Here is a 27,877-nt window from a genome sequence, read left to right as displayed (position 1 = left end):
GGTTTTTCATCGTTAACATAACCTTTTCCCGATGGATTTTTGGGGCATCCCTACTTCTACATTATAAGGTACCATCTTTATATAAACTTTTTCCTTTTTTTTTTAATTGAAAAGAGGCTCGTAGAAATTTGGATTTCATATCTCCTCGTTGACGGTTTAGAGAGAGCAAGAAGGAAGAGCTGGGCTCATAGCCAGTGTTTACGGAGAGAGGAAGAAGGAAGTGGTCAGGGCTTTACAAACCCTAATGGAAGTGGCTCTAACTGATTTTTAGAAAGAGAAAAGGAAGATGGGATGCTGATTTGGAATAGTTTGAAGAGGGTTTTTCTCTCTGATTTGGGATGTTTCTCTCAAACCATACTGATTTGTCAAGACGCCCTAACTGATCCATACTGATTTTTAGAGAGAGAAAAGAAAGAGGGATTTCCATTTTCATGGGGAAACAGCAAGCAGAGCTGAAGGATTAGGTTTGGGGAACTTTGCTTTGCTCCTGTAAGTTTACAATTTACACTATATTGTTTATCTTTGTTATCACATAATCAAAAACAAAATATTGATTACTTGGTCCTGTAATCACACTCTCTGCTTCTCATTCATCAGTACAAGATTATGTTTTGAGCTCTAATTTGTGCCATAAACAGTATTTTCATAAAAACAATTATCACAAATAATTACAGAAACCTGCCAGTATATGATTTTCTTTACACAATGATTTACTTTACAATATGATTTGCTATAAATAATATTTCATTTACACAATGATTTTCCATAATAACACTGAAATCTGCATCTATTTGTTTAAGTTTTTTAAAAAAAGGGAAAAAAAATTCATACCTTCAATCTGCAACTGTGGCTTTGAAGAACATAGTGGGGATAAAAATTTCTATTTTAGGGTTTCTTTTTTGAAATAATGATTTTTTTTTTCAAAAGCGTGAAAGTAGCAATGGCTGCAATACACAAAATAGGAAAAAAACGTTTATCTTTCAAAAAAAAAATTATAGGTAAAAAGGATGCGATTTTTTGGCTTGATTTAAATCGTATTATGAAAAAAACGTGTTTCAAACGTTTTTATGAAAACTACCTAATTTTTTCCCGATCTTTTAAAAAATTCGCCGTTTAAAACTGTTTCCATAATAATGCTGATGTTTTGAAAAAATCGTCGATTAGACGGTGATTTGCTCACTATGGTCTAGACACATATATTCTTGTGGTTTGTTTTCATAGGTCGTTTTTTTTTGGGTAAGTTAGTGGGGGAGAAGCCCCCTACCTGATTTTTCATTAATAAAAGAAAATACGGCTCATAAAGTTACAACCCTAGAGTAGGGCATTTGTGCTACATCATTGAGTAACGCAAGAGAAAGAAAATACGGCTGTCTAGATCGCCAAATGGAGGCAACTGAGGAAGCTGTGGCTTTCTTAGCGAGTGTATTTACCACTATATTGGCTTCACGATAAATGTGGACTAAGGACCAAACACAGTCAGAAAGCTTGTATCGGCAATTACCAACAACAATATTGAGCACCCATGGAGCTTTGCAATGATCATGGATCACTCTTGATCTGTAGAAAGAAACAATTAAACAGAATGGCGAGGTCCACCTCTGCCTGCAAGGCATGAAACTCTGTAAAATTAGTTGATGCTATTCCAAAGGGATTGACAAATGCAGCAATAAAGGAGTCATCTTCACTCCTAACATGCCTCCACCGCTTGCAAGTCCAGGATTTTGGAATGAATCCCCATCAACATTTAACTTAAAAGTGATTCGGACAAGGAAAAGACCATGTAACTGGAACGGGGTGTTCGACTTTCTATTGGTGCCATGTAATCTGAAAGTTGCCTATGACTTCTCTCTTTGACAAATGAAATGTCCAAGCTTTAGCATCGGCTATTCTCTGACATGAGAGGTGATTCTCTTGAGCAAGTTTTCTCATATGGATTTTTCGACCAAAAAACTCGATGGTTTTGTTCCTCCCATGACATCCAAACTATGGTGAAGAAAAGAGATAGCCAAACATTCAGTAGACCTTATGATTTGAATCTAAAGGCAATTCAGTTCCTGAGCATGGTTACAATGGATGTGTTCGGTCAGTCTTTTGCTGCATCTCCAGGCATCCGATCTCCAAATACCTTGTGAAAAAACACAATGGAAAAGAAGGTGGCAGATACTATCATCATTAGAACAACAAAAGGGATAGCCGGAATCCGTTGAGATCCCTCTTTATTGAAGAAGAGAAAAAGTCGATAATGAATAGCCAACCAAGTGAACCTTTTGGCTCTCGGCTGATACTTCGAGGACCACAAGGCCTTGAAAATTGGCTGAATGGAACCCCTACATCGAATAAAATTCCACGTCTCCTTGACAGAGAATAATCCATTACAAAAATGGATCCACACCAGAAAATCCTGTTGTGGTTGCAAACGGATTGCAAATGCTTCTACCTCCTTCCAAATTCTAGTTAGAGAACCAGAATTAGGAGAAGGAAGCCACCAGAATTGAGGAAAGCCCTATAGATAATCAGCTACCTTAGGTTTAGCAAAAACTCCAAGATCTTTATGAACATGGTCACCATAAGTCTCCCAAATAGAATTCTTTGAAAGCGAAGGAATTGCCCAAAACTCTATTGTCTTGCCATTCTTAATAATCCACTTGACATTATGCCGTTGATAAGATAGTCCCATCTGAATACCTTTCCATGTATGAGAGAATATCTAAAGTACATGAGTACATGTGTTTAGAAAAACCGCGATATTAAAGAGGAGGGGTTTATCAGAACTCTTCATGTTAGCTTCATCATGCATGCGATATTAAACTTTGAGATTCCACAAATCCAAGAGTCCCTTCCTCTAGAGTAAGAAATATAGATTTCCACTTGACCAAATGAATCCCTTCTTCTTAGCTGTACTTGCCCATAAAAAAATTATGTTGAAGCCTTTCCACCATAATACAATTACTCCTGGGCAAGAGAAGACATAATCCAGAAGGTAACCGACGAGGAAAGAACCGATTTTAACAACTATAATCGGCTTGCATAAGACAGTGATAAAGCTTGCCACTACCCAATCTTACCAATTACCTTATCAACTAGATTATGGCAGTAATTATGTTTCAAACGACCATGAAAGAGAGGCTGCCCCAAATATCTAATTAGAAGAGATACCTCATTGAAACTAAGCTCCCTCAAAATAATTTGATTAGGACACTAAGCCACCTTGAAGAAAAATACTTTACTCTTTACAACATTGAGTTTCTGTCTTGTGGTTTTTTCAAAAACAGATAGGAGAGAAGTCATACCACTGGCTGCTTTCCAAGAGGCTTTACAAAAGCTAACTGCATCATCAGCATAAAAAATTGTGAGAAATCTCATAGTCACATCTAGAAGGGAAAGCCACATGAATTGAACCTTAGGTCACCGCATGATCCAACTGTCTGCTTAGGAAATCCATAACCAATAGTGATAGATAATGAGATAAACGGTCCCCTTGTCGTAATACCCTTTTGGAGAGCCATTCTGTAACACCAAAAAGGAAGGGATGGTAATGCAAAGACGAACCCAAGAAATAAGCAATGAAGGAAAAACCAAAGACTGCATTCTAGCAAGAATAAATTCTCAAGACACTCGGTCATAGGCATTGCTTAGATCTAATTGCAAGCACATTTTGGGTTTCGCGGAATACTTATGACAGAGAGATAAGTTCGTTTGCCATCAGAATATTGTCAGTGATTAGCGTACCATTCAGAAATGCTGCCTGCCTTGCCTAGGATTTATAAGGGAATCCAAGAGCACCTTTAATCGATTTGAAAGGAGTTTGCTAGTAATCTCGTAAAGAGCATTACATAATCCAATCGGTCGGAAGTCCTTCATAACACTTGGGGAATTAACTTTGGGAATAAGTCAAATAAAAATGGACTTAATTTGTTTGAGAAACTTACCTCTCTTAAAGATTTAGGGCAGCAAATAAGTCTTTCTTGATTACTTCCCGACTGAACTTGTAGAACTCCACCGTGAAACCATTTGCACTAGGGGCACCCTCACTATTCATATCCCATATACAGGCTTTAATTTCCTTGAAGGAAACATCCTTAATAAGTTGCCTTTGCTGATTTGGGTAAAGTTGTGAAGGACGTGGAAAATGATCTGCCAGGTGCAAATCAATGTCACTAAAGAACCTTAAAATATTTGATCATATGATCCTCAATTTGCGCTTAATTGGTAATAGGAATTCCATTTTTGATCGTTCAGTAAAGCGTACCTGTCATTTCTCCTTCTTATAATAATCGAAAGACGAAAGAATTTTATGTTGGCGTCACCATTCCGTAACCAATTTTGTTGCGGTTTTTGTCTCCACATACTCTCCTCATGCAACAACAATTGCTGTAAATTACTGGCACACGCTTTCTCCTCCATTATAAGAGATTCATTGGAAGGGTCACAACTCAGATTATCATGGAGTATTGGAAGCTGTCGATGAAGATTAAAAATCTTTTCTCCAACGTACCCAAAAGAAATGGAATTCCATTCTCGAAGATCCTTCCGGAACCTTTTTAATTTTGTAACTAATCTGAACATGGGTGCGCCCCCATGCTACCTCTCCAAGATTCAGATATGGTGTCCATAAAATCACTTGAATCTTGAAGTAAAGAGTCACGATCACCCAACTTTTCTGAAGCTTCCAAAATAGTAGGAGTTATAATAATTGTTTTTTCACTTTTGGGTAATGTTTTCATATGCCTTTTAGGGTTATAATGATGGTTTATGTTTACTTACTTATCAGTCAAGTATGTGAGATATTATAATTTGTTTTCTAGGATTAATTCATGGTTCATGCTTATGCATAGCTGCGGTAAGTCTCTCTTCCTCCCCCCCCCCTAAACCAAAAAAAAAGGGGTGGGGGTGGGGGTGGGGGGACAGGGCTGGGCTGGCAGGCACCCTTGTGTTCTCTGCAGCAAAATTATGCCTTTCGTTTTCTTTCCTTGAGCTTAGGAAACTTATTTATATTATATTATCTTGGTGGCATTTATTTTGTTTTTATTTAAAAGAATTATTTCCTTATCCTAATTTAATAGTGGCCTACATATGAATTGTAGGCCTATTTTTTATTCAGTTTTGCTTTGAAGTTCTAGATATTCCTCCCCTGCTCCTGCTGCTTTGATATCACTTATTCATGTATCACTTTAAGAAATTAATTTATCTTTTAATTTTGATCTCCTGCCTTTTCTTTTAACTTTCAGTTCTCCTTATGTATTTATTTTTTTTGCTATATTTCATTGAAGTCTGATATACTCGCTTATGTAAAACTCAAAGTTAAGTCAAAGATGAAATTTCTATGTTCAGGAACATAATCATCAGATTGGAAGTATGGAGTGGAACATAATCATCTGGTTGGAGCTTTGTCGAAGCAAAAGATTTCATGGATATATACTTATTTGTTGAAAATATTGGACCCCTTTCTTCCTTACCTTGAAACCTTTATCCTGCTGAGGAAAGCAACTGACCATGGAGAGTAGTATGTGTTGCACCAGATGTGGGGCCATTGGTTTCTCTGTTACAGATGATAGTCTCTATTTTTGCCTCTCTTGTGGCACACAATCTCAAGATATATTTGAGCAAGGGATTGATATTGATATGTGTGGTCTCTATAAACACGGCAATTCTAGAAAAATAGATTGCACCCAGATCTCTGAAAATGAACACGAGATCAAAACCCTAGCTTCACTTCAGATGCTCAATAGGAGCCAAGAAGATCAAGATTATGGTAAATCTTCTGTTTTCTTAGAGAGTGAGAAAGTTGAGGAAGGATGTCCTGCGGATTTTGGAAGCCAAAATAAAAAACCAGGCGATGAAGACATTGCAGAGGGCTTGAGGCTGAAATACGTGGAAGGGATTCAGATCATGATTCAGTTGCAGTGTGAGGCTCTCGTGGAGAAGTTCGGTGTGAGCCCATTGGTTTGTGGCTTGGCTGGACCTATTTGGATGAGGTATCTTGCGTCGACTAAGGTTTTGGATGAGGAATGGGCCAATGAAGAGATTATTGCTTCTGAAACCTGCTCTGCAAGAAAAGGAGAGAGAGGTGAGTGTTTGTGATGTTTTCTTGTTGCTGTGTTGTTTTCTTCCTTTCTTTTGTGCTTCATTTATCTTGTCGTTTCCAGGCTCCTAGTGATGATGCTCTAAGTTTTTTCCTTCATATACTTATTGATACAAAGTGCAATTAGGCTATTAAATGTAGGATCAAGGGCGAATTGCATTCCCAAAAGATGAGCTAGGTTCCCAGACGAGTTTCTACCTAGAGCACTGAGAATCCCCATTTTGGATATGGATTCTTTAATGGTTTTGCTTATGTAGTATGCACAAAGCTACTTGAGATGTGGTCACAAACCCAATCTCAATGTGAAGCCTCACGCATAATGATATGATTGGTGCTATTCCAATGAGAATATCACAGTTGATTTTTTAATCTCTTCTTACTCCTAGTCTTGTGTAAATGGAAAAATTGAGCTTTAAGTGCCCACCACTAGGGACACCTGTGCCTCAATCCTAGAAGGCATTATATTACCACTTGTATACTCGGCTCAAAACCTTTGCAATTTTCCACTATATAGTAGCACCAACTACTAACTAGTAGTAGAGATGCCGGTGTTGCTCATGTAGTCGTTCCCCAACCCAACTAATAGCCCTACCGATGCTTAGTTCATTATAGAATGCCATACTATATAATAGTCCGACCCCCATGGTTGCACCTCCAAGTTGGTACTGAGCTGGCAGTCGATCTACTAGTTGAATCGATAGTACCGACTCTCCCCGGCCCTCGTCGTAGTAGTCCAGTACGAGTTGCTAGTAGTAGGCAATGAGCGTGCATCTGCAGTGCCGATCTATAATATAAGTAGTAGGACCATCTAACTAGTTGGTGTTCCGTTCTAGTATGCTGATAATAGTAGTAATGCCAAGCTGATATCAAGGGCGCAACAAAAAAGTCGTTCTAGTAGCCGAGCGTCGTTGTATATTCAACTACTAGTACCATCACTATGTAGCCAGTATGTGGAACAGGAGGTCCGGTTCTTAAGCACCCACACCACCTTGTTGAGTATAGAAGGCAGTAGCGCAGTAGTAGACAATCAAGTGTTCGATGCAGCGGTTTTCCCTTTTGATAGCGCTGGGCCGATGTTGTCGTTTTCATATTAGTAGTAGTTTCCCATGAAAGTTTATAGTAGACTGGAGGTAAGGGGGTTGCGCTATCGTCTCAATCTAATCGTATGCTAGCCTTACCGTCGATAGGAGTTACTACGTGGAAGTGGAAGAAGGCTTGTTGAGACCATTCGTAGTAGTCTATTCGTAGGAGCGTAGTCGTTTACGTAGTTCAATAGCTAGTCGTATTAGTTCTTGTTGTTACCCTACTATCGTAGGTGCTACTACTAGTTGTTGATGAAGGCTTGCAGTAGTTCTCAATCTAATCGTAGTTGTTATCGCTAGTTACTTACGTAGTTGTATTGTCTAACTCGTTCACGTCTCTTAAGAATCTCTCGTAGTTTAGTGAAGGAGCTAGCCGTCGAAAGAGATACGAAGAAGTTGATTCACTCGTTTACGTCTCATTCAATAACTACGTATTAGTTCTAGTTAACAACCCTCGACTACTAACTAGTTATTGAGCTCAGTCGTGTGCGTGTCATTCAATCTAATCGTAGTCTTGCTAGTTCGATACCCTACTTCGTAGGTGTTACTACTAGTTGTTGATGAACTCTAGTTAGTCTCATTCAATATATTCGTAGATGTGTTAATCATGTTAATTTGTTTGATAGTCGTTTTGAGCTTGCCTTCCAGAGAGGTAAAAACATACCCAAAATCCCGGGTTTTATCAACTTTTTTACTCGGATTTCCAGCCTTTCAGTCCTGACGAGTCGATGTTGACAAAATCGTTTTATATACGTAGTAACTCAAATTCGATCCCAAAACAACCCTTTTTTAGTAGTTGATGCCAATTTTCCCGGGTTTTATCAACTATTTGGAGCTTTCGTTCAGAGATGATGGAGTCGTGGGTTGGGCTGGCTGCTATATATATATACTTGAACGACATGGGAGGGATCGGCTGGTGGGTGGCTCATTGCCGCATCAGGAATAGTAGAGGCAAGGGAAGGGGGGTGCGGTTGATGATCGTGGGATCGGAAGCTCGTATACCAGCATCATTTAGCAACTCAACTACTGAACAACTACTAGTGTTTGATCTCCAACCTCTCTCTATATATATGCTAGCCCCGGACTACCCTTATCACTCTATACTCGGACTGGGATGCGATCGTCAATGCAACTACTTGGGACTGTCTCGTGCCCTCCCTCGTTCTACTATGGCTACTACTGGTGTTCCGATGCGACAACTAACAACCCGGATGCGCTACTAGCTGACTAGTGGGTTGGGCTTCCATCTCTATTATGCGATTGAGAAGTGGTGGGTCGAGAGGTCGATCATTAACAAGCTAGCCAACATGCAGCAACAAGCCAGCAACACCACTACACCAATGGGAGGACGTGACGTGCCAACAGCCCATATGCCAACTCGCGTGAACTACCTCAAGATGGTGGACGGTGAGCTCGTACGTACTTGCTGACCCATCGCTCCGAATGCCCATTAGCTAAACCTCATGGCACTAGTGGACTTGACGATCACGAGCGATCACTATGCTCAAACGACTACTCGGACCCATCCCCCCCCCTCGCATTCAGTTGATCCCATAGCATCGATCTAGCATTTGTTCCTACTTGCCCGGGGACTGGGCCTATACGTTCTTGGTGCCACTTGCTTCTCGCCTTACCAACCCAAAACTAGCATGAGCAGCTCTCGGACTTGACTGCTTCAACTGCCAATCTTGCTATTATCGCCTATACTCGAATCGAAATGTGGGCTGGGAGCGCGCAATCGTATCGACACCACATGCCGGAAGGGAAATGGTAGTAGTCGGATCAATGGAGATGATGATCAAGTTGTTGCCTATTGACTAGTTGAGTGCAGGTGATGGGCAATTGCCGAGTAGTCGCACTAGTAGAGATGGCAACTAGCTGATTGGGTTCATGGCAGCAGTCGGTGCAAACGTGGAGTTCAAGTTGTTGCGTGGCATGTTGGAAAGCACAGTTAAGTATCGAGGTTGTTCGGCCGTATATCGAGTTCATCAGTCATAGTATTGGAGCATCATGTAGTTGCTATTGGCTAGTTATTGGGGCATGGATGGGTAGCTCTTCCGATTCGCATATTGGCTCGTTGCCGGATCAGTTCGATCAACACAGATGCTGCATTATACTATATATATCTATTGTTACGCTCTATTCCCAAGATAGGAGTGGAGTTGCTTGTTGGCGTGTAAGCGATTGAAGTAGCTGTAGCGTATAGAGGATCTGGTGGTTGAAGCAAGTGAGGGGAGGATGCGAGTTGACGATATGGTTAGTGGCCGGCTGGGAACTGGGCATGGGTAGACACATCTATTAATCACTCTACGCGTGACGAGCTATCCAGTAGTTGAGGTTAGCTTGAGAGAGTCATTCAATCTAATCGTATGTTCGATAGTCGTTAGCAACTACTACTTATTGAGGTTTGCTTGAGAGTGTAGTTCAATAGCAAGTAGTGGAGTAGGTGGGCAACCAGTAATGCGTACCGTCAAGTAGTGTTTTTGGTGTTGCGAGCTCGGGCATGGTCGTTGAGCAAGTAGGCAGTGCAGTCGCAATAGAGGTTGAGTTGCTGGTTGGGTGGGGCAATAGATGGACAGAAGATAGGCATACATAGTAGAGCTGCCATTATACGATTTCATACCGGCAACAAGGTCGTCACTGAGTTCACCGTTGGGATATACGAGTCATTGGAGCGGCGGGACAGAAATGGCCTATGGGGGCTTGACTTGCTTCGGCCCATACTCGCACTACTTGGATTCCAGCTTCAAACCCTGCTTTTTGTCGCCTCAACTTCGGGACACGAAACAGCATATGCCCATTGTTCGGGTACGGTCAGAGGAAGGAGCGAGTGGGTTAGCTCGACTGTTCTACTACTATATTGCGCACTGAAAAGCAGCTAGTGGGTTGGTTGGAAGTCAGTACTAGGGTCCGAGCGGGGCCGCAGCTATGATCGTTCACGCCCCAACGCTATTATGTTCAGTAGCCCGACAGCCCCCTTCAATTGCTTATTCATCTCATCCGAAAGCCAGTACGTTTGACTCGTCCGGGTGTGAATTCCAACCTTCAGTACTAATAGCAACACCGGCTGAGGGATCAATGAGTCGATAGGCCCCCTTGGATCTCATTCTTCTGTTCGGTGGGCATGGTCGCATTCCCCCCTTGCTCCTGGACTAGAGGGTTGCTGGTTGTTGCCCGATGAGGTGTTGGCTTGGTGGTTGAACATTCTGTTTTCTCGAGTCGGAGTCGGAACGTCAAGTAGCACTAGTCGGCCGAGAGTAGTGGGCTATTGCTCATTGGCTACTATTATAAGGAGTATGAGTGATGCACAACTGGCTCCTCCCTCCATACGACGAGACCCATAGAAGAAAAGCTGCCAACTCACGATTGCCCTTGCGGCGCTACTACTAACTAGTGGCAACCTCTCTTCTTCTATTTTTTCTTCTTTTTGATACTATAAATATAGTCTTGCGACAAAGTTCCTTACTCTAACAAGTAAGCAAGTTTCACTACCTTTTGGCTAGTCAGTTTTCTTTGACTGGCAATTGGCCCCCGTATTTTACGTAAGATTTTGCACATTTGAAACCTCTTTTACGGATAGGAGAGTAGGCGGAGGAAGGTTAACTCCTATTTGTGGACGAGAAAACACAATTTTGCCAATCTTTCATTTCATTCCGGTGAACCGGACGAAGGTTCTATTCGGTAGTTGATTTAGCACAATCTTGTCTTAAGCCCTTCTTTCAATTGCACGCTATGTGATCTTTTCTCTTTTCATTACTTCCTATACCGGATCCACCAATTTGAGGCCATCCCAACCATTTATCGAGTTAAGGTTTCCATCATGATGCTAAATCAGAATCATGCTCCAATGATCATCATCTCAAGTCCCAGCATGAATATTCTATTCCCGGAGTGGGATAGGGGCAACGGGACAAACGTTTCCGGTTCTCCACATAGGCGAAATTGGAATAGCAGAAAGTCGATTAGCAATAGAGAACTCTTTCATCAGAGAATAGTATCTGGAAAAAGCAACCATCTCATTCCTCCCCGGTGGTTTTTGTTTCTATGCAGGTGTTGTAGAAGCACTTGATTGAATAGTAGGGGGGATTAGAGAGGGAGAATGAACAGATTCGGAGATGGGCAAAAGCTATTTCTAGCTATTCCTATGGAAACTATCGGGAAAACTCCTGAACATGAGGAACAACAAAGCGCTTTCATTCTCAGTACTAGCCATTGGGGTCGGAAACGAACCAAAGGGGTTGGTCTCGGGTTCATCAATGGAATAGTATTAACAACCAACTCTCATTATTGGGAGGCGTTTCGGGCCTTCGTTGCTTCCCCTTTCCATTTTTTCTACAGGATCTATTGGATGAACGTTGCCATTACCATCTACCCATTCATTCACACCTTTCTGGGGATAGACTACTATTCGAGGATACGGATTCTACTAATTGTGGCAAAGGGCTTCTCTTAGATCCGGGGAGGATAAGATTGGATTCGATTCTTGGAGGGGGGGTAGGTTCAGTAATGGGATAGGAAAGCAGTCAATGAAGTTCTTATCGCATGGTCTAATGCGTATGGAGGTGGGTATCCAAGTAGAGAAGTTGGTTATTAAACTATTACCGGCCACGGAGGCAGATACTTATGGATAGATAGATGGGTCAGACTAAGCATGAAGGGTTGGAAAGGGATCTCTTTCTTGGAAGGTGGTCGAATCCAGACTCGCTAGCCGGAGAATAGTAATAGTGATTGGCGGGGAGGGGACATGCCGCTAATCCTGGAGAATTGGATGCATGTGGGGCTGCTCATTAGAGGATAGTTCTATCTAGTAATGCCAAATGCCGGGAGTCATACTATAGAGAGAGTATGGGGAGAAGAGGGACACGAAATGCTGGTAACACCTAGATGGTATAGAGAAGGGGAACAAGCGGGAGTAGAGAAGCTTGGACAAGGGAGGCATCTTTCTAGACAATCTGATACTAGTGGTTGGGGAATCTGTTTCAAGTCTTCTCTCTATGGATGGTCCTTCCATTGAGGCGGGGGAGAGATTGGATGGGGAGGCTGATCTCTTAGAGTGAATAGGCTAGAATGAGGCTAATTCTCAAACATTGGACTCGCCTTAGAGTGGTGAGGCCAACCTTTCTCAGAGTGAGTCAAAAAAAGGGACTGAGAATCCGAGGAGAAGCGAGAAACAGAGAAGGAAAGACACCTTTATCCAAGTAGATAGTATTGCCAACCTCTCCAATACCACCCATGAACGGTATAGATAGGCTTCTACGGAGGAAGGAGGCATAGTCCAAGGCTGCCTCAAAACCACCTTCATCAGGGTCTTCTTCTTGCCCCCAACTCCTGGGAATAATCTCATTTCTGGATAGATGGATGAGCCAATTGAGAGAACAGGCGAGTCTTCCAGATACCTATTCTTTGCTAGGCTATTACGTATATAAGAGAAGGATGCAGGTAGGAGTCGCACCAACGGATATGATGAACAGAAATGGAGATCATCGAGGAACATGCCAATTGCCTGGTTTATGGTTCTAAAGAAACCTCAAAAGTCAAATACATACACAACTATCATTCCAACATGTATTCAGAGATCACAATCTTAGATATGTCGATCTCATAATTCAGATTCTCTGATGCATTGGCATAATTAATGTGTACGTTATGAAAAGTAAGTTGAAAAAAAAAAAAACGAAAAAAGGAAAAATGACCTTTCAGAAAATATGCTAATTTTTTGGAAAATTAAGTTCCAATAGTGGGTTTATTTTTGGGGACTTTCATAACTCGCTGTCTAATTTATAGGCAGGTCAACAAAGTGTCTCAAACTTCAACAAAGTCCGGTGACTGTTTTCAATCTTAACTGAATGCAATGAGTATTGCTTTGGACCTTTAACACTACATGTTTTATGTTACTGTTTTTACATGTAATTTGTTCCATGTATTTTCCATGGGCCTTGCTGGGATTTCTGTGTTGGATAATCAATGAGATTATTAGTTACTGGAGTTCAACGTGACTAGTGGAATGCAATATTGAGGTGACATGGATGCAGGATTTTTTATTTATTTTATAACGATAAATGTTGAAATATATATCAGTTATTTTGGTTCATTTGACTTGGTGCTCCTTAAACGGAGCTGCATTATTTGCAAATCTTGGTTTAGTGTCAGTTATTTGTTTCATTGGTGTCTCTCTTAATATATGGAGTTACTTTCTTTTGATCAATGCTGCAGTATGATAATTGTGAAACCTGTAAAACTGGCTTTCAAGATTTCTAGGAGTTTGGGACACTTTCTTTCTATTATTTTATCAAAAAGTGCAAATGTTACCAGTATTACCTCAACACTTCTCTTGAGGTTTTGTGTCGCATGTCAACACATGTCGACATGCCTAGACATGCCACGACATGGTAATCATACATGTCTAATGATTTCAAGGGTCATACAGTATATGTCAACTAGGGAACATCATGTATCCCTATTTCTACAAGGGAAAAAAAGACTCATATTCATGTGACTTGAGTACCCTCACGTAACTGGCCATGATTAGAGTGATGTCATACACACCACATGGCGTTGAGTGATGACCAATGAATGAAGTCCACATGGCTGCGGGCCATTTATAGTTGGAGTGATATCACACATGATACACCACATGGTCCTTGAGGGATGACCAATTGCAAGAGCTTGAGGGATGACCAAATGGAAGAGTGATGACCAATGAATGAAGCCCACGTGACCATGGGCCATGCATGGTTGGAGTGATGTCCGACACACCATGTGGTCCTTGAGGGATGACAAATTGGGGAATGAAGCGAAGACCACCAAAAACCATCATGGTGGATCGAACCCAAGGTAAATTGGGGCGGCTTGGTTGTAACGTTACCACACGGGTAGTACACTCTCAGATGGCATCAATGTAAGAATGAATATATATAATACTAATGAGCTTTTCTTTTTAGCGATAAATTTTTGTTTACAGCCAAATCCAAGAGAGTTTTCGATGGAGAGACCCTCTTTGATTTGAGCTCCAAACTAATTAAGATACGGAATCAATAGAGAAAGTGGGCATCGGTCAAATTACAATATGAAGAATAGAAGTCTGATCTTGGCAAGTTAGTTTCCTCTTCAGATTGCTGGCATCGCCAGTTGATTATCTACGCCAAAAGCACTTCTAAAAACTAATGCAAATATATATGAAAATAACTAAAAATCAAAAGAGGAAGTGAAATTGAGAACTTACATGCCCGGGCCAGTCGGCTCGTGATGCCAGAAACCCATAATTTGGGGCCCATATCAGGACCGTGGGTTATTTTGCACCATTGCCTTCTCTTTTCACATTGGAAATTGACTGAGTTTTAACTAAGAGAGATTCAATGTTCATATTGGGTTTTCTAGGGTTTGATGGCCTAGATCTCAGGTTAGGTTTAAGCTTCTAGGTTTCTAGGGTTGAACGCTCAGGTCTAGGAGTAAGGTTAAGGGTTTTCCTAACCTAGGGTTTTCTAGAGTTAGGTTTTTTCACTTTGGAATTGGGGTTGTCTAGGATTTTTAGGTTCTTTTGTTTCTCCTATATTGTTTTTCGCTCTTAGCATCTCCCTCTCTATGGTAGGAGTTAGGTCCTCACATTTTGTTTGAAAACCATTTTATTTTTTGTCTTCAGGTTTTCCTAACTTATGGCTTTCCTCTCCACTCTTTCTATGGTAGGAGTTCTGACTATGGCAACATCTTATGTCAACTTTACCCTCATTGATGCTCTCTCTGAGAGGTTCAATTGCTAAATGAATGCCATTCTTCTTACTACCGAAGGGACTACTCCTAATTTGGAAGAAGTTTTGAGAATTTCAAGTCTGAGTCTGGCAGATCCCTTATCATCCCCTAACGGCTATAGATGATCACTCCATCTTGGGGAGAAGTTTTGGGAGCAGCCTACTTCCCACAAGGAGAGTGGTACTTCCCACAAGGAGAGTGGGTTGACATGGAGGCCCTTGTCGTCAATTGGTAGTTATCCCGCTTAGAGCAGCATATTCGTATCTTCATCTTTATCAATTCTTTTCTTTAGTAGCCGAAAGATGGTTTGTAGCACTCTCATTCCCTTGGCTCATGCCTTGTGGCAGTGATTGGGGAGTGCTATTGTTCTGGCAGTCCAGGCTGGTGTTTATCGCAAGCCCTTCAATAGGGTGACTCGTGGTGACCATTTCATAGGAGGGTGCGTTTTAATCTTGCAGGTATGTTTCTTGGACCCACTATTCTGTTTTGTGCTATTTCTTACTATTACTGCAATTTCCTTGAATTTTTACAATTTTAAAGGCATTGTGGCAGAGACGACGCATTATGCGTTGTTTGGGCCTGACACCCTTAGATGTCGCATCTTGCATTGTTTGAAGTAGTAACCCAGGTGCTTGTTGCTTCAGTTTGTTGTTTTTCAATAATAAATTTCGGCTCTCTGAACTCTTCTAGTTTCTTTTTTCACAGGTCTGAGCATATGAGCAAATTGCGTCATCCGCTCTCCTTGATCTACGAGTGTTGTGGCCGCTGCTCATGGATTAGTCTATACGAAGGGAATGAGAGTGCTACAAACTTTCGGCTCCTAGAGAAAAGAATTGATCCGAGGAGCACAAAGATGAAGATACAAATCTGCTCTTCTGAGCAAAATAATTCCCAATTGATGACAAGGTGCTCCGTGTCAACCCACTCTCCTTGTGGGAAGTATGCTACTCTTAAAAATTGTCTGCCTAAGATAGAGTGATCATCTGTAGCCATTAGGGGATGGTAAGGGGTTCCAGGTAGACTCGGACTTGAAATTCTCAAGACTTCTTCTAAAATAGTAATAGTGTCTCCAATAGTAAGGAAGGTATTCCTTTGGTAATTGAACCTCTCAGAGAGAGCTTCAATAAGGGTAAAGTATATATGAGATGACGCCTTAATCAAAACTCCTAGCATCAAAAGAGTGGAGAGGAAAGCCATAAGTTCAGGCCCTTGCCTCGTAGAGGAAAACCAATCCCTGAACTAGGACCGATAGGAGGGTAGCCTTGGACCCTTCGTGGGGCATCTCCTACCCTTAAACCTGTGCTAGGTGATAAGGGAGACCATCTGGAAAGGGCCTCACTCTGGAGAAGGAAGGGCCACTTCCTTCCCCATTTCAGTAAACAGGAAAGATGAAGAATAAGGAATAAGACCCTAGAAGTAAGAGAAATTTGAAAAGCTGAGAGGAAAGAGTGCAATGTGGAAAGTTTGGCCAAAACCCCGATTTGTCGTTGCAAAACGACAAGTCCCGAATGAACAAGGGTTCCCAAGACAACCGGGATTGAGAAAAGTGGACGTAGCCGACGACACGTTTCATGACGTCTGGGCCATAGATGTAAACGACACGTCTCGTGTCGTCGGGGCCAAAAATCCAGAGACAACATATCTCTAGTCGTTTGTACCAGTTGGCCCAGCAAACTGGATTTCAACATCCAGTAGCTCCTGGAGGTTGCAGTACAATCACATGTATGCCGTTTGCTGTTCCAGTTAATGCTAATTTTTAAATAATTTTACAAGGCTGCATTTGATCCACTAAAACCTAAAAGTTTCCAAAGTGTTCTAGAAAATGGCTTCTCTTCTAGAAAGGAAATTTCAAAACTCTCAGAAAATGCTCGTTGGTAGCATGAGCCTAAACTGCTAACCCCCTTCAGCCAAAAATCATTTTAGAAGACAGTTAAGAAAACATCTATCCCCGTATGACATAAAAGGTCGGCTGTATCTCCATAAAACATCTAGCTCTGTATGAGGTAAACGGTCGGGTGTATCTCCAAAACACATTTTCGGAAATCTATCCCCGTACGACATAAAATGGCTGGGTGTTTTAAAAAACCGTCCGCCACCAAGAGACGTTAAACTGTCGGCTTGATTACGTCCATCGTTGCATGACATTGAACAACTTGAGAGCTCCATGGCGGCATGAGCTAAAATTGTTGATCAAAAGCTTGTTTTCCAAAAGTATTATATCACGGTCCATATCATATTACGGTACTGTTGAAGTCTATTTTTGTTTTTGATATGATATTACGGTCCATGTCAATGTGGTTCTTGGTTTCATGATATGCATGGTTGTAAGAAATCCAGATAGATTTGATACGACATTAATAACGTAAACTGATGCGGTGTTATCCATCTCTCTTCTTGTACTATGCCCTTCTCCTTGGACAAATATCTGAGTGAACATTTGCTGTGTGAACCCACCATGTCCTTGCCGCTCACGCTCCACACTTTCTCATACTCCATCTTTCCAATCGTCTTTCATCCCCGTATCCAATGTGAAGAAAGTCATAACTAATGGACGTGAACCACATAAGTTGTGGTCAAGTTAATTATCGATAGAGAAAGAAAAACATGGGTTGTGGTCATTTTCTTTTGCTGGAATCAAGGGTCAAAGTGATCGATTTACATGCTAGGTGTAATATAGGAAGGGTTTCTTAGTATCTTGGGTATGACCATTGCTGTATAGGCCTCATGTTTTCTTAGAATGGAAGTCAAAATATAGTAGATGCCTTGAGGGATTTTAGGTGCTTTCCAGTTTTCCAATGTATAGAAACATAATTGGGGTCTTTAGAAGACTATAGATTTATAATGGAGTATATTTGAGACATTGTGTATGAACAGTTAAATCCACATGGCTGCTTCTTATTGCTTTCTTCTCCCTTTTCTTCCCCGTTTTTGTGAACAATCCTCTTCTTGTATTTACAAACTAGCCCGTGAGAAGATATTCCTGATCAAACAAAGGTCTGGTGCTGATTAATAGCTTTATGCACTGCATGTTCCATGCTTTAGGAACTTACCATTCCGTAATCCTTACACCTGATTTCCTCACTTCCTATTCACTTCCCCTCTGTTCTTTCTGCCGCCCTTTATAGCAGTTCTTTCTCATCTTCACTCTCTACTCATTTCTTCCCCAACTTCCTGTCATTAACCCCCCGAACTATGTTTTTCTTCTCATTCTTAACTTTTCTTGGAGCCTCGCAAACAGTTTCTCTCAGGGCCAATGCATGATCATTTGATTGTCTCGTTTATGTCCATCTCTTTGAGGAAAACTCTCGTCCACAGAATATTCCTGTTTCATCTACTCATCATAAACTTTAGTGACACCCTTGAAATTCCTTAGAGCCATCAATGATGTCCTCCTGAGACCAGTAATTATTGCTCATGTTGTCCTTCTCTGTTGATCTCCTTACTGAAACCTTCTCATGAGCAGAATAGCCCTGACCGTAGTTGTTTCCTTTAACCTACCGTAAACCTTTTCTAATACCCACCCACGATATGATATTGTCATGTATTTTTATGTAGCTCATAATGTGTACTTTCTTGGATTTGGTGAGAGAAATCTAATACAATCAAAATGATACTTTAGATAATTCTATCAATTGTTTTTCCTTCATAATGTACATTGGAGTCTGACTTTGTCAAATCAACATTATGTAGCAAGTAGTTCCTGTTGAATGGCTAGCTTTCATTTCTTTGATTCTTTATATGGTTGTAAAACCATCACTGCAGCTGGTTCGTATCGAGAAACTGTTGCCCTTCTACAGTTGCATATTCTACTAGATTTGCTGAATTTGTGAGTTCTAATTTGACTGAATTTATGCCTTGGCATTCGCTGTAGGAGATAGTCCAGAGTATAGAAGAACCAGTCTTTCAGTTTATACTATACCACCCTAACACAAGTGAACTGTTTCATTCTGTGGTTAATGTGGTTTTCTTTTTTGGATTCTGCTTATGCATGCTCTGCTGTTCCTGTTGACATTGCTTTTATTATCTTAACAGTGTATTTTGCCCTTTGATATTTTCAATCATCATACTTAGCACCAAATGAACCTCTTTGTGCTTTATTGCAGAAAAGGAAGTATCAAAATATGTCAGGTTATCTCTAGAGCCCCGCACTCTGCATGGTAGAAAAGTAATAAATGTGTGTCTTAACTCCCTCAAAAGCAAGGTACCAGTAGCGAACACTTTAGCTATTTGTTTTCTGGCTTGTCATTTATCCAGAGAGGCTATTCTACCCACCGATATAGCTAAATGGGCATTGGAGGGAACAATTCCATATTTGGCGGCTTTTATCGACATTGATAAACGCTTGAGTAAATCCTCAAAGGCGTGCCGGTTGAGCTCAAGATTGTTGTTCTGGCCTATGCGAGCGGTGGGGGCTGAGTGGATAGAGAAAGCTGCTGCCACTGTTGCTCAAAATATAGGATTGCACCTTCCTGCTGTGAATTTCTATTCAATTTCTTATCGGTATCTCAAAAATTTATCGCTTCCAGTTGATGGAATTCTTCCATATGCATGCCGAATATATGAATGGTTGATGCCCCCTGATTTACTATTGTCATCGAATGACTGCCGGCTTCCAACTCGTGTTTATGTTTTGGCCATATTGGTCATAGCAATCCGCCTGTTATACAATATAAATGGGCTAGGGCATTGGGAGAAAAGCTTGCCTGGTTTTCATAGCAATTATTCCTTGGATGAGCAGGATGACAAACGTGAAATGGAAAATGACTTTCCCCATACTGAAAATGGCCAATTTGATGGCTCTGCAACTGGAAAAACTGCCAACTTGACATCCACCCCACCTTATCAGAGTTCTGAACTGGATGCTAGTGAATTGTTGCAGCACCTTGAGACCACTTATGACAAGATTATTCTTGGACGCGGTAGTCTTTTAGAAGAGCACTTCTATCTTTTGGTTTTGAGTTGCCTAGGCTTCCTGTCCTGGAAACTATCTTAGAATCCAATGGACTGTGGGAAAACCATATAATCCTTTGATCATCATCATTCAGTTAGATGATGGGCATTTATGGATTGTTGGACACTGATTGGTGGGTTCATGTCTCCTTCTGGTCAATTTTTTCTCTCCATCACCATCCATTTCAACGGGCAATGGTGACTCAATGTGGATTATGGTTTTCCTATCATCCATTGGAGTATAGTCCTTTAACTTTTGCTGAAGGATGCTTAGATATGTTTGATGAGATTGTTTATATTTCAAGAACTTTTGACCCGTCATAGATGGCCCCTTTGTTTCACTTTGTACTGCAATATTCATCATCGGCAAAGTCTTTTCCTAACTAATTGGGGTTGGCTACATTAATCATGGTCTGTCATTCTGCTCTATTAAGGGCTATCCCTTAGTGAGGCCTTAAATCCCCATATCTTTTGTACTGCAATATTAAAAATTGTAATTTATTTTTACCTAAACTTTCTAGTCTAAAATTACAGAATCGTATTAATCAATGCCTTTGATCTGTTCATAGGTTACTCGAAGGACATGGAAACTTACCTTAAATACTGTAAGGATGTTGTATTTGCTGGATTAGCACCATCAGATACTGAGAAGCAGATAATATCATACTTCTGGAAAATTTATGAGGAACAAGATCAGGTGAGTTTCAACTTTGATGGCTGTTAATTTTTATCAGTGCAATGTTGATTTAATTTTATGCAAGATGGAATGAATGTCTCATTTACGACATCCTAAGTTGAAAATGTCATGGGATAATTGAGCCACTTTTTGCACTTCTGTTGAAAATTTTACTTCTAAATATCTTTGAATGCTAATGTACAGTAAATATTAGTTGTTCTTTAATTGAGGCTTTTCCAAGAGTTGGTTAAATTAGGATGATATCTTAATGTTGAAAACCGGTATTTGTCTTTCAGTTTTCATAGTTTTGGCATTTCTTTATGAAGTATCACATTTTATATTAACCTCATGTCTCATGATATGCAGTATATTGCTCATACAAACTTAAATGCGGATAAAATAGGTGGTTTTGCTATTTACTTGTCTGGCGAACTCAAAATGTTGTGGGAAGGTACACTCAACGTTGAAAATTACAGAGCCGGGCTGCTGCCTGGGTGGCCACCTAGTTCACTAGGTGGCTCATCTAGGAAACTTAGGGGTCTTGGCCCCAGGGGAGTTGTTTAGAGGGGTTTGGTTGCCTCAAAACGATCTTAGAAAATATAGTCCCTGATATATATATATATATATATATATATATATATATATATATATATATATATATATATATATATATATATATATATATATATATATATATATATATAAACTTTCCATTGAATTTCTTAGAGTCCAAAAGTCAAATAAAAAATAAAAAAAGAAGAAAAAGACGCCCGATAGGTCAGTACCTATCTCCCAAAATCAAAATTCCACTATAAACAGTTCATCATAGCCAAGTGAAACAAAGAAAACGAAAAAGAAAGAAAGAAAAGAAAAAGTCCAATTCCAGACTCCCAACATTACATCAGATGTGATTATGATGAACTACACACTCCCAACATTCCCTCTTGCCGAAGGGCACTGGGTATCTCCTGGTCTCCCGCTTGGAGGCAGGGCGCCTAGGCACCCTGCCTTGGCCCTTATGCGGGCAGGAATTTTTTAACACTGGGTAAACATTTCTGAGCTCATAAGAGGTTCAAGATTTACCATTCAAAATTAGTGTCTATTCGGTGTTTGGGGTTGCAAACATTTCTAGAGTAAAAAATGTCTACAAATGCTAGGGCTTTTATTAATGCAACGCATGTCAACTCCCTCTAGCATTCTAGTTTATCAATGTGCAAGTGATTCTTGAGTCCCTCTCTGTAGTGATCACTGTTGTTATTATCACGGCCTTACCATTTTCCTCTCCCCCATTTCTATAGCCACATGTTGGTGATAATTACACGCACACATATACATACACAGAGAACACAAGGCTTTTGTGTTGCCCTACCTGATATTCCAGCTGCCCCAACTTGACATGAATACAAGGGCTTGAAGCCCTCTTTTGAAATCTGATCTTGTGAAGGATTTCTGGATACTTGACTGCTTTTACCAAGATCATGTCTGTGTCCAATGTTCCGTGCTTCTAATTTCAGCTCAATTGTGAATGAAGTGTGGCACTAGGCTATGCAGGAATAAGCTTATTATACTCAGAGAAGGAATTGTGACGTGACAGTTTAGCATTTAACGAGTGAAATTATGAGATAATTGATGATTAATCTCAATTTTGATTTCTAGAATTTTGGACATGAATATTGGAGATGGTTTAGATTTATTGTATGATTCATTGCCCTTTTTCAGGATGCGAATCATTGTGATGATTTCTCAATTCATCTTGTTTTTTTTTCTGGAATCCTTGAAAACGTTCCAAGCCCTACCTCTCCTCATTCCTCAAAAACTAATGGTTCTTGTGAACAGTGCCATGAACAGTGCTGTGAACAGTGAAAACTAGAGAGACAAAAAGAAGAGGAAAAGAAAGAGAGAAAAGATGAAAGAGAAGAGAGAGCCCACATACACCTCTTGAACTTTATTTACAATAACAGGAAGAAAATATCACAGAAATTCCCTTTAAGTAAATTAGTAAAACATAATGTCATAAAGTTCATAATAAAGGACAAAGATACCCCATACTACATTCAACACGCATAACCACATAATGATTTAATCTGTAACACTCCTCCTGGAGCATAGATATCACCCATCCGCAGCTTGGAACAAATTTTCCGTTTCTAGTTACAACCAAAAGCTTGGGTACATATATCAGCCAATTGATCTTTCGACTTCACTTGAGAGTTGTTATCTGCTTACTTGTCACTTTATCCCGAATAAAATGGCAATCAACCTTGTTAGGTTTTTTTCGCTCATGAAAAAAAACTGGGTTGCTAGCAATATGTGTGACTTGCCTGATTGTCACAGAATATCTTCATCGGCTTAGTAATCAAGAATCCCATTTTCTTCATCAAAGGTTTTAACCACAATAGCTCTTATGCAGTGTGAGCCATTGCTCTATACTCAGCCTCTGCACTAGACCTTGCTACCACATTTTGTTTCTTGCTTTTTCAGGTCAGCAAATTTGTTCCAACAAAGTTATAGTAGCCTGTAGTAGATCATTTGTCTGATTGAGATCCATGTCATCCCAGAGAAATCATCTACAAAAATTAAAAAATATTTGTAACTAGACATAATTTGAACTCTAGCAGGACCCCAAATATTTGAATGAACAACTGCAACAAGAACAAACATTCGTTTGTTGACTCTTGGGTGGAAGGAAATCCTATGATGCTTGCTTAACTCACAAGTCTCACACTCTAGGGTTGACAAAGACTCTAATGAAGGAACTAGCAACTTCAAATTATTGATAGATGGATGAACAAGCCAGCAATGCCATTGAAGAGGAGAAACACCGGAACGAAGAGCAGCACTAACAAGACTACGACCAAGATAGTAGAGTCCTCCAGACTCACGACCACCACCAATCATCTTCTTCGTCTTTAGATCCTGAAAAACACAATGTGAAGGATATAAAGTCACTGAACACTGAAGAGATTTAATTAATTTACTGACTGACAACAAACTATATAGAAACTTTGGAACATAGAGAACATATGACAATGAAAGTCAAGGAGTAGGACAAACATGCCTTTCCCAGACACACTAAATAGAACCATCAGCTAATGTAACAGAAGCAGTGGAATCTAATTGATTGAGAGAAGAATAATACAAAAAGACTCACCAGTCATATAATTAGAGGCTTTTGAAGAGATGACCCAGGGAGATGGCCTCTGAGACGCAAGAAATGCAGAAGTACCTGTATTTGCCAAAGTGGCAGTGGAAGATGATGGATGAGTAGGTGGCTGTTAATAATTCCTTATTGGCTTATCATATTCTTTATGTGAGCGCAAAACTGAATCACTAGTAGAATTAAGGGCCTAACACTGATTAATGGAGCCAAGTGTATGTATTTCATCACTCTCAGAAACATAGGCTGCCTGATTAGCCCAAGCGGCCTTGCCAAACTTGTCCCAACATTTTTCAGCCATATGATTGGTCCGTCCGTTGGCCTCTACCTCGACCTCCCCCTGAATCACAGCCACATCCTCTATTATTACCACCATGGCCCCTACTGAACCTCTACCCGTTGTGGAAGTCGAGGCAAATCCATCACTCATACTGGCAGTAGATACAATAACCCGTGGAAGATGTAAGTACACATTGTTGAGAGAAGGAAGTTCACTACTAGCTAAGATCCAGGCACAAACATAATGATACTCAGAACTAAGGCCGAACAAGAATATTACAACTCTAAATTCTTCCCTTTTCTTCTTTAGAAGATCTGTATCATTTAACGGAGGTTGATATATGTTTAACTCTTCTACATACCTTGAAGAATACTATGATAATCACTAAGACTCTTGTCACCTTGCTGTAAAAGGAACATGCTCTCATAGAGTTGATAAATTTGAGAAATATTTTCATCAGAAGAGTACATCTCCTGTACTACCTTGCACACTTCTTTGGCAGTATCAAAAAACGTGACATTAGCCCTCACATGGGAGTCTATACTATTCTGTAACCAGGTTATAATTTGATAGTTTTCTTTAAGCCACTCCTCATACCGATTATCTGACTCTTTTGGCCCATCTTTAGTTAGAAACTTTATCTTTCCCCTTGCTCCTAGAAATACCTCTATAGACTTGACCCATAAGAGGTAGTTAAGCCCATTTAATTTCTCATGTCACTAATAGTAGAAATTCCAAGCGTACTTTCTTCAGCCACAAGGAAAAGATAATTACACCCAAAAAAGGTATGCTAGAATATATCAGGCCGAGCACAATTGGGAGCCCTAAAACACTGAATTGAACTTTATAAATTCATTGAATCACAAAAACAATAGTTTGCAAGGCAAAGGACTGCACATATAACAATTCTTACAATCACTTACGGAGATAAAACTTATCATTCAGGCTTTGATGATCCTCTATAGGACTCCTATTGCTTCAGACGAGATCAGCACCTAACGAGATTAGGGTTTTCCTCCTCCACCAGTCCTTTTTGTTTGAGGAGTTTTAAGTTAAGGAGAAGATCAATTCAGATCTGCTCTGATACCATGTGAACAGTACTGTAAATAGTATTATGAACAGTTCTATGAACTGTGAAAACTAGAGTGAGAGGGAAAGAAGAGGAAAATAAAAGAGGGGAGAGAAAAGACAAAAGAGAAGAAAGAGAGAGGTGCGTAGACTAATTGCCTAGCCCACGTACACCTCTTAAACTGTATTTAGAATAACGGGATGATAATATTATAGAAATGTCCTAATGTTTATGAAAAAAGGACAAAGATACCCCTATTACATTCAACACTCATAACCACAATGATTTAATCTTGAACAGTTCTGATATAAGATATGTGTGTGTGTGTGTGTGTGTGTGAGAGAGAGAGAGAGAGAGAGAGAGATGTTTGTACGTACACACCACTTCAATCACCTCTTTTCTGCTCATTTCAGTAGACTCCGAATCTCCATTTTTTTGGTGTTTACCCTCCAGTTGTCTGCTGGAATCAATTTCCATTTCCACTTTTGTTATTTATTGCGCCTTTTGTGCTCCTTTTTCTCTCTCTTGTGATTTTGTGAGACGCCCTTTTGGTCTCAGAATGCAATGCATGGCTGATATATAGAAGCTTGAAATATCTCTCTATTTCATAATCTTTAACGGTTCTGATATTAGATGTGTGTGTGTGTGTGTGTGTGTGAGAGAGAGAGAGAGAGAGAGAGAGAGAGAGAGAGAGAGATGTTTGTAGGTACACACCACTGCAATCGCCTCTTTTCTGCTCATTTCAGTAGACTCTGAATCTCCATTTTTTTGGTGTTTACCCTCCAGTTGTCTGCTGGAATCAATTTCCATTTCCACTTTTGTTATTTATTGCGCTTTCTGTGCTCCTTTTTCTTTCGCTGGTGACTTCAGGAGACGCCCTTCTGGTCTCAGAATGCAATGCATGGCTGATATATAGGAGCTTGAAATGTCTATCTATTTCAGGGTGCAACAACTCCACCTGAACATACAGAAAGCTCATTGAGATATCAAAGTTCGAGACATAGGGAAAGTGCAGAAGTAGAAGGGCAGACAAAGCATGACTGTGAGATTGAAGCAACTGGAGCTATTGGAAAGCTCATATTGGATATGGAAGCGAACGGTTTTTGGTACCTTAGGCCCAGATTACATCCCCGAACCAAGGCTTATCTTATCTATCGGAGGAAGGTGGTTGATAGGAAGTATGAATACTTGGTCCATGCAGATTACTACATATTGCTCCGGGCATTTGCACGGCTCGGTCAGGTTAATCCTCGGACCTTGCATTTGGCCTTGTTGAGGCTGGAGAAGAGACTATACTGGATTGAGGACCGGATAGATAAAAATCTGCATGCTTTGTCCAACATACACAGTTGAACTGTGAATGCGGGAGAGGAAATTTTGTTGATGCTCTTGTTTGTAGTGTCTGGGTTCAAGAACAGAACCTCAAGGTTGAATTATGAGCTTGAACCCTGAAAAGTTTGTACTGGTGAAACCGACGTTTTGGGAATAGATCGAGATCCAATAAAGAAAGATGAGGATACCCTTCTTTACTCTTCTAGAGATGGATCAGTGCAGATTTCTCTGACTTACATCGGTGTACAAGGTTATTTGTGAATTACTTTTTTCAATCTTAAGTTGGGCGTGCTCACATGTAATATATTTTCATGTTTTGGGTGCTAGCCCTTTATTCTAATGGCTATTAAAAAAAAATGATTTCAAGCCCTAAATATAGAGCATATTATAAACATTATCTAGACCATCTATTATCAAAATATTAAAGTTTTTATAGATCCACTCCATTTATAGCATTTTTGGAGCTTTGCATTTTACAGTTAGGGGTCCAAATAGATTTTAAGGCCATCATAAGGGTTTCCATATATTCTAACTTGAGTAGCAGACAATCAACCCTGCTTTTTGATGGAGCATGGAAAATAATGGCAGTAATTCGGGGAGGTTCGCATAGAAACGAGGAGTCGGTGTATGTTAGGGGTGTAGCATTTAAAGCTTGGTTCAAATTTTTAGTGGCATGGCATCTAAGCGAACATTTCAGAGCTAAGCACCAAACTTGATCTTATGCGTCATGTGAAGGTATTGGACATCGCCCGCTAGACCCCTTTTTACATAACGCACACAAGTTTCTGAGATATCCCATACCTGCTCTTGAGCATACAAATTGTTTGCTATTCATACTTCAAAAGGAATCTGATCACGCTGCATCTAGATGATCTTTTGTGTGAAAGGTTTTCAAGAAATGAAAAATTTCGATCGAAATCAGCTATTTGGTGAAACAAAAGCACCAGGGCAGAATAAATAACTCAGAAGTGCAGCCACAAATGTCTTAATGAGATCTCAACCCGGTTGCACTTTTCAACAATTAAAAGCGCTCAGGGAAGTTTTACCTTCACCGATATGCCTGTTTAACAGAAAACTCAGCGGCATGAATTAAAAAAAAAAAACATATTTATCTCTTTTTTGTTACATATCAAGGGAGCAATATTAAAAGAATTATAGATTAGGAAGTAATCTTTCTTTATTTTCCCCACTGTAACGGCAATCACAGAAACTACCTAAGCCCCTTAACCAGAGTTGTCTTAGGATTCCGCAGAGCAGGGAGCAAGAATAATCCCATTTGCATGACAACACCCCCATCAAATGTTATGCGTCCCATCCCTGGGTTTGTCTATGGACATGCCGTTGCAGCCTCCAAGGGCGCCCTGTCAGGCTTCTGGAAGTACCTGTCCCGGAAGGGGTTTATGACCATGCCTCCCAACTGACTAGCCAATTGCGAGATCGCCATTGTGCTTGAAGAGTGGTGGGTGAGCCACGTGCACTGCATCTCTGAGTTACCCACCCAAA

The 27,877-nt window shown here is 40.3% G+C and overlaps 2 protein-coding genes across 10 annotated transcripts; one reads left to right on the top strand and one right to left on the bottom strand.

The window, feature by feature from the left end:
- Positions 1 to 162: 162 nt before the first annotated feature.
- On the top strand, positions 163 to 26,748 carry LOC18443008 (TATA box-binding protein-associated factor RNA polymerase I subunit B). Of its 8 annotated transcripts, none has more exons than XR_016054152.1 (5): positions 163 to 489; positions 5,332 to 6,067; positions 19,014 to 20,099; positions 20,430 to 20,557; positions 25,985 to 26,748. XR_016054152.1 is itself a non-coding variant. In XM_006853213.4 (5 exons), exons 2-5 carry the CDS (start codon positions 5,494 to 5,496, stop codon positions 26,393 to 26,395), a joined length of 1,929 nt encoding a protein of 642 aa, XP_006853275.2. In that variant the 5' UTR covers positions 163 to 489; positions 5,332 to 5,493; the 3' UTR covers positions 26,396 to 26,748. The 8 variants fall into 8 exon arrangements, 6 of the variants coding, with proteins under 6 accessions (XP_006853275.2, XP_020528248.1, XP_088721016.1 ...); XR_016054151.1 differs by having other exon boundaries at positions 19,014 to 20,271; positions 25,985 to 26,497; XM_006853213.4 differs by having other exon boundaries at positions 19,014 to 19,829.
- Positions 22,502 to 25,808, bottom strand: LOC110007977 (uncharacterized). Of its 2 annotated transcripts, XM_088864895.1 has the most exons (4): positions 25,757 to 25,808; positions 23,889 to 24,124; positions 23,688 to 23,762; positions 22,502 to 23,452 (listed from the first exon to the last, which is right to left on the bottom strand). In XM_088864895.1, exons 2-4 carry the CDS (start codon positions 24,121 to 24,123, stop codon positions 23,415 to 23,417), a joined length of 348 nt encoding a protein of 115 aa, XP_088721021.1. In that variant the 5' UTR covers position 24,124; positions 25,757 to 25,808; the 3' UTR covers positions 22,502 to 23,414. The 2 variants fall into 2 exon arrangements, with proteins under 2 accessions (XP_088721021.1, XP_088721020.1); XM_088864894.1 differs by lacking the exon at positions 25,757 to 25,808 and having other exon boundaries at positions 23,889 to 24,217.
- Positions 26,749 to 27,877: the final 1,129 nt, after the last annotated feature.

The sequence above is a fragment of the Amborella trichopoda genome, chromosome 4, assembly GCF_054954075.1.
Source record: "Amborella trichopoda isolate Santa Cruz 75 chromosome 4, AtrichopodaSantaCruz75HAP2 v2.0, whole genome shotgun sequence".
Taxonomy (NCBI): Eukaryota; Viridiplantae; Streptophyta; class Magnoliopsida; order Amborellales; family Amborellaceae; genus Amborella; species Amborella trichopoda.
This window is presented reverse-complemented; position numbering and strand designations above follow the sequence as displayed.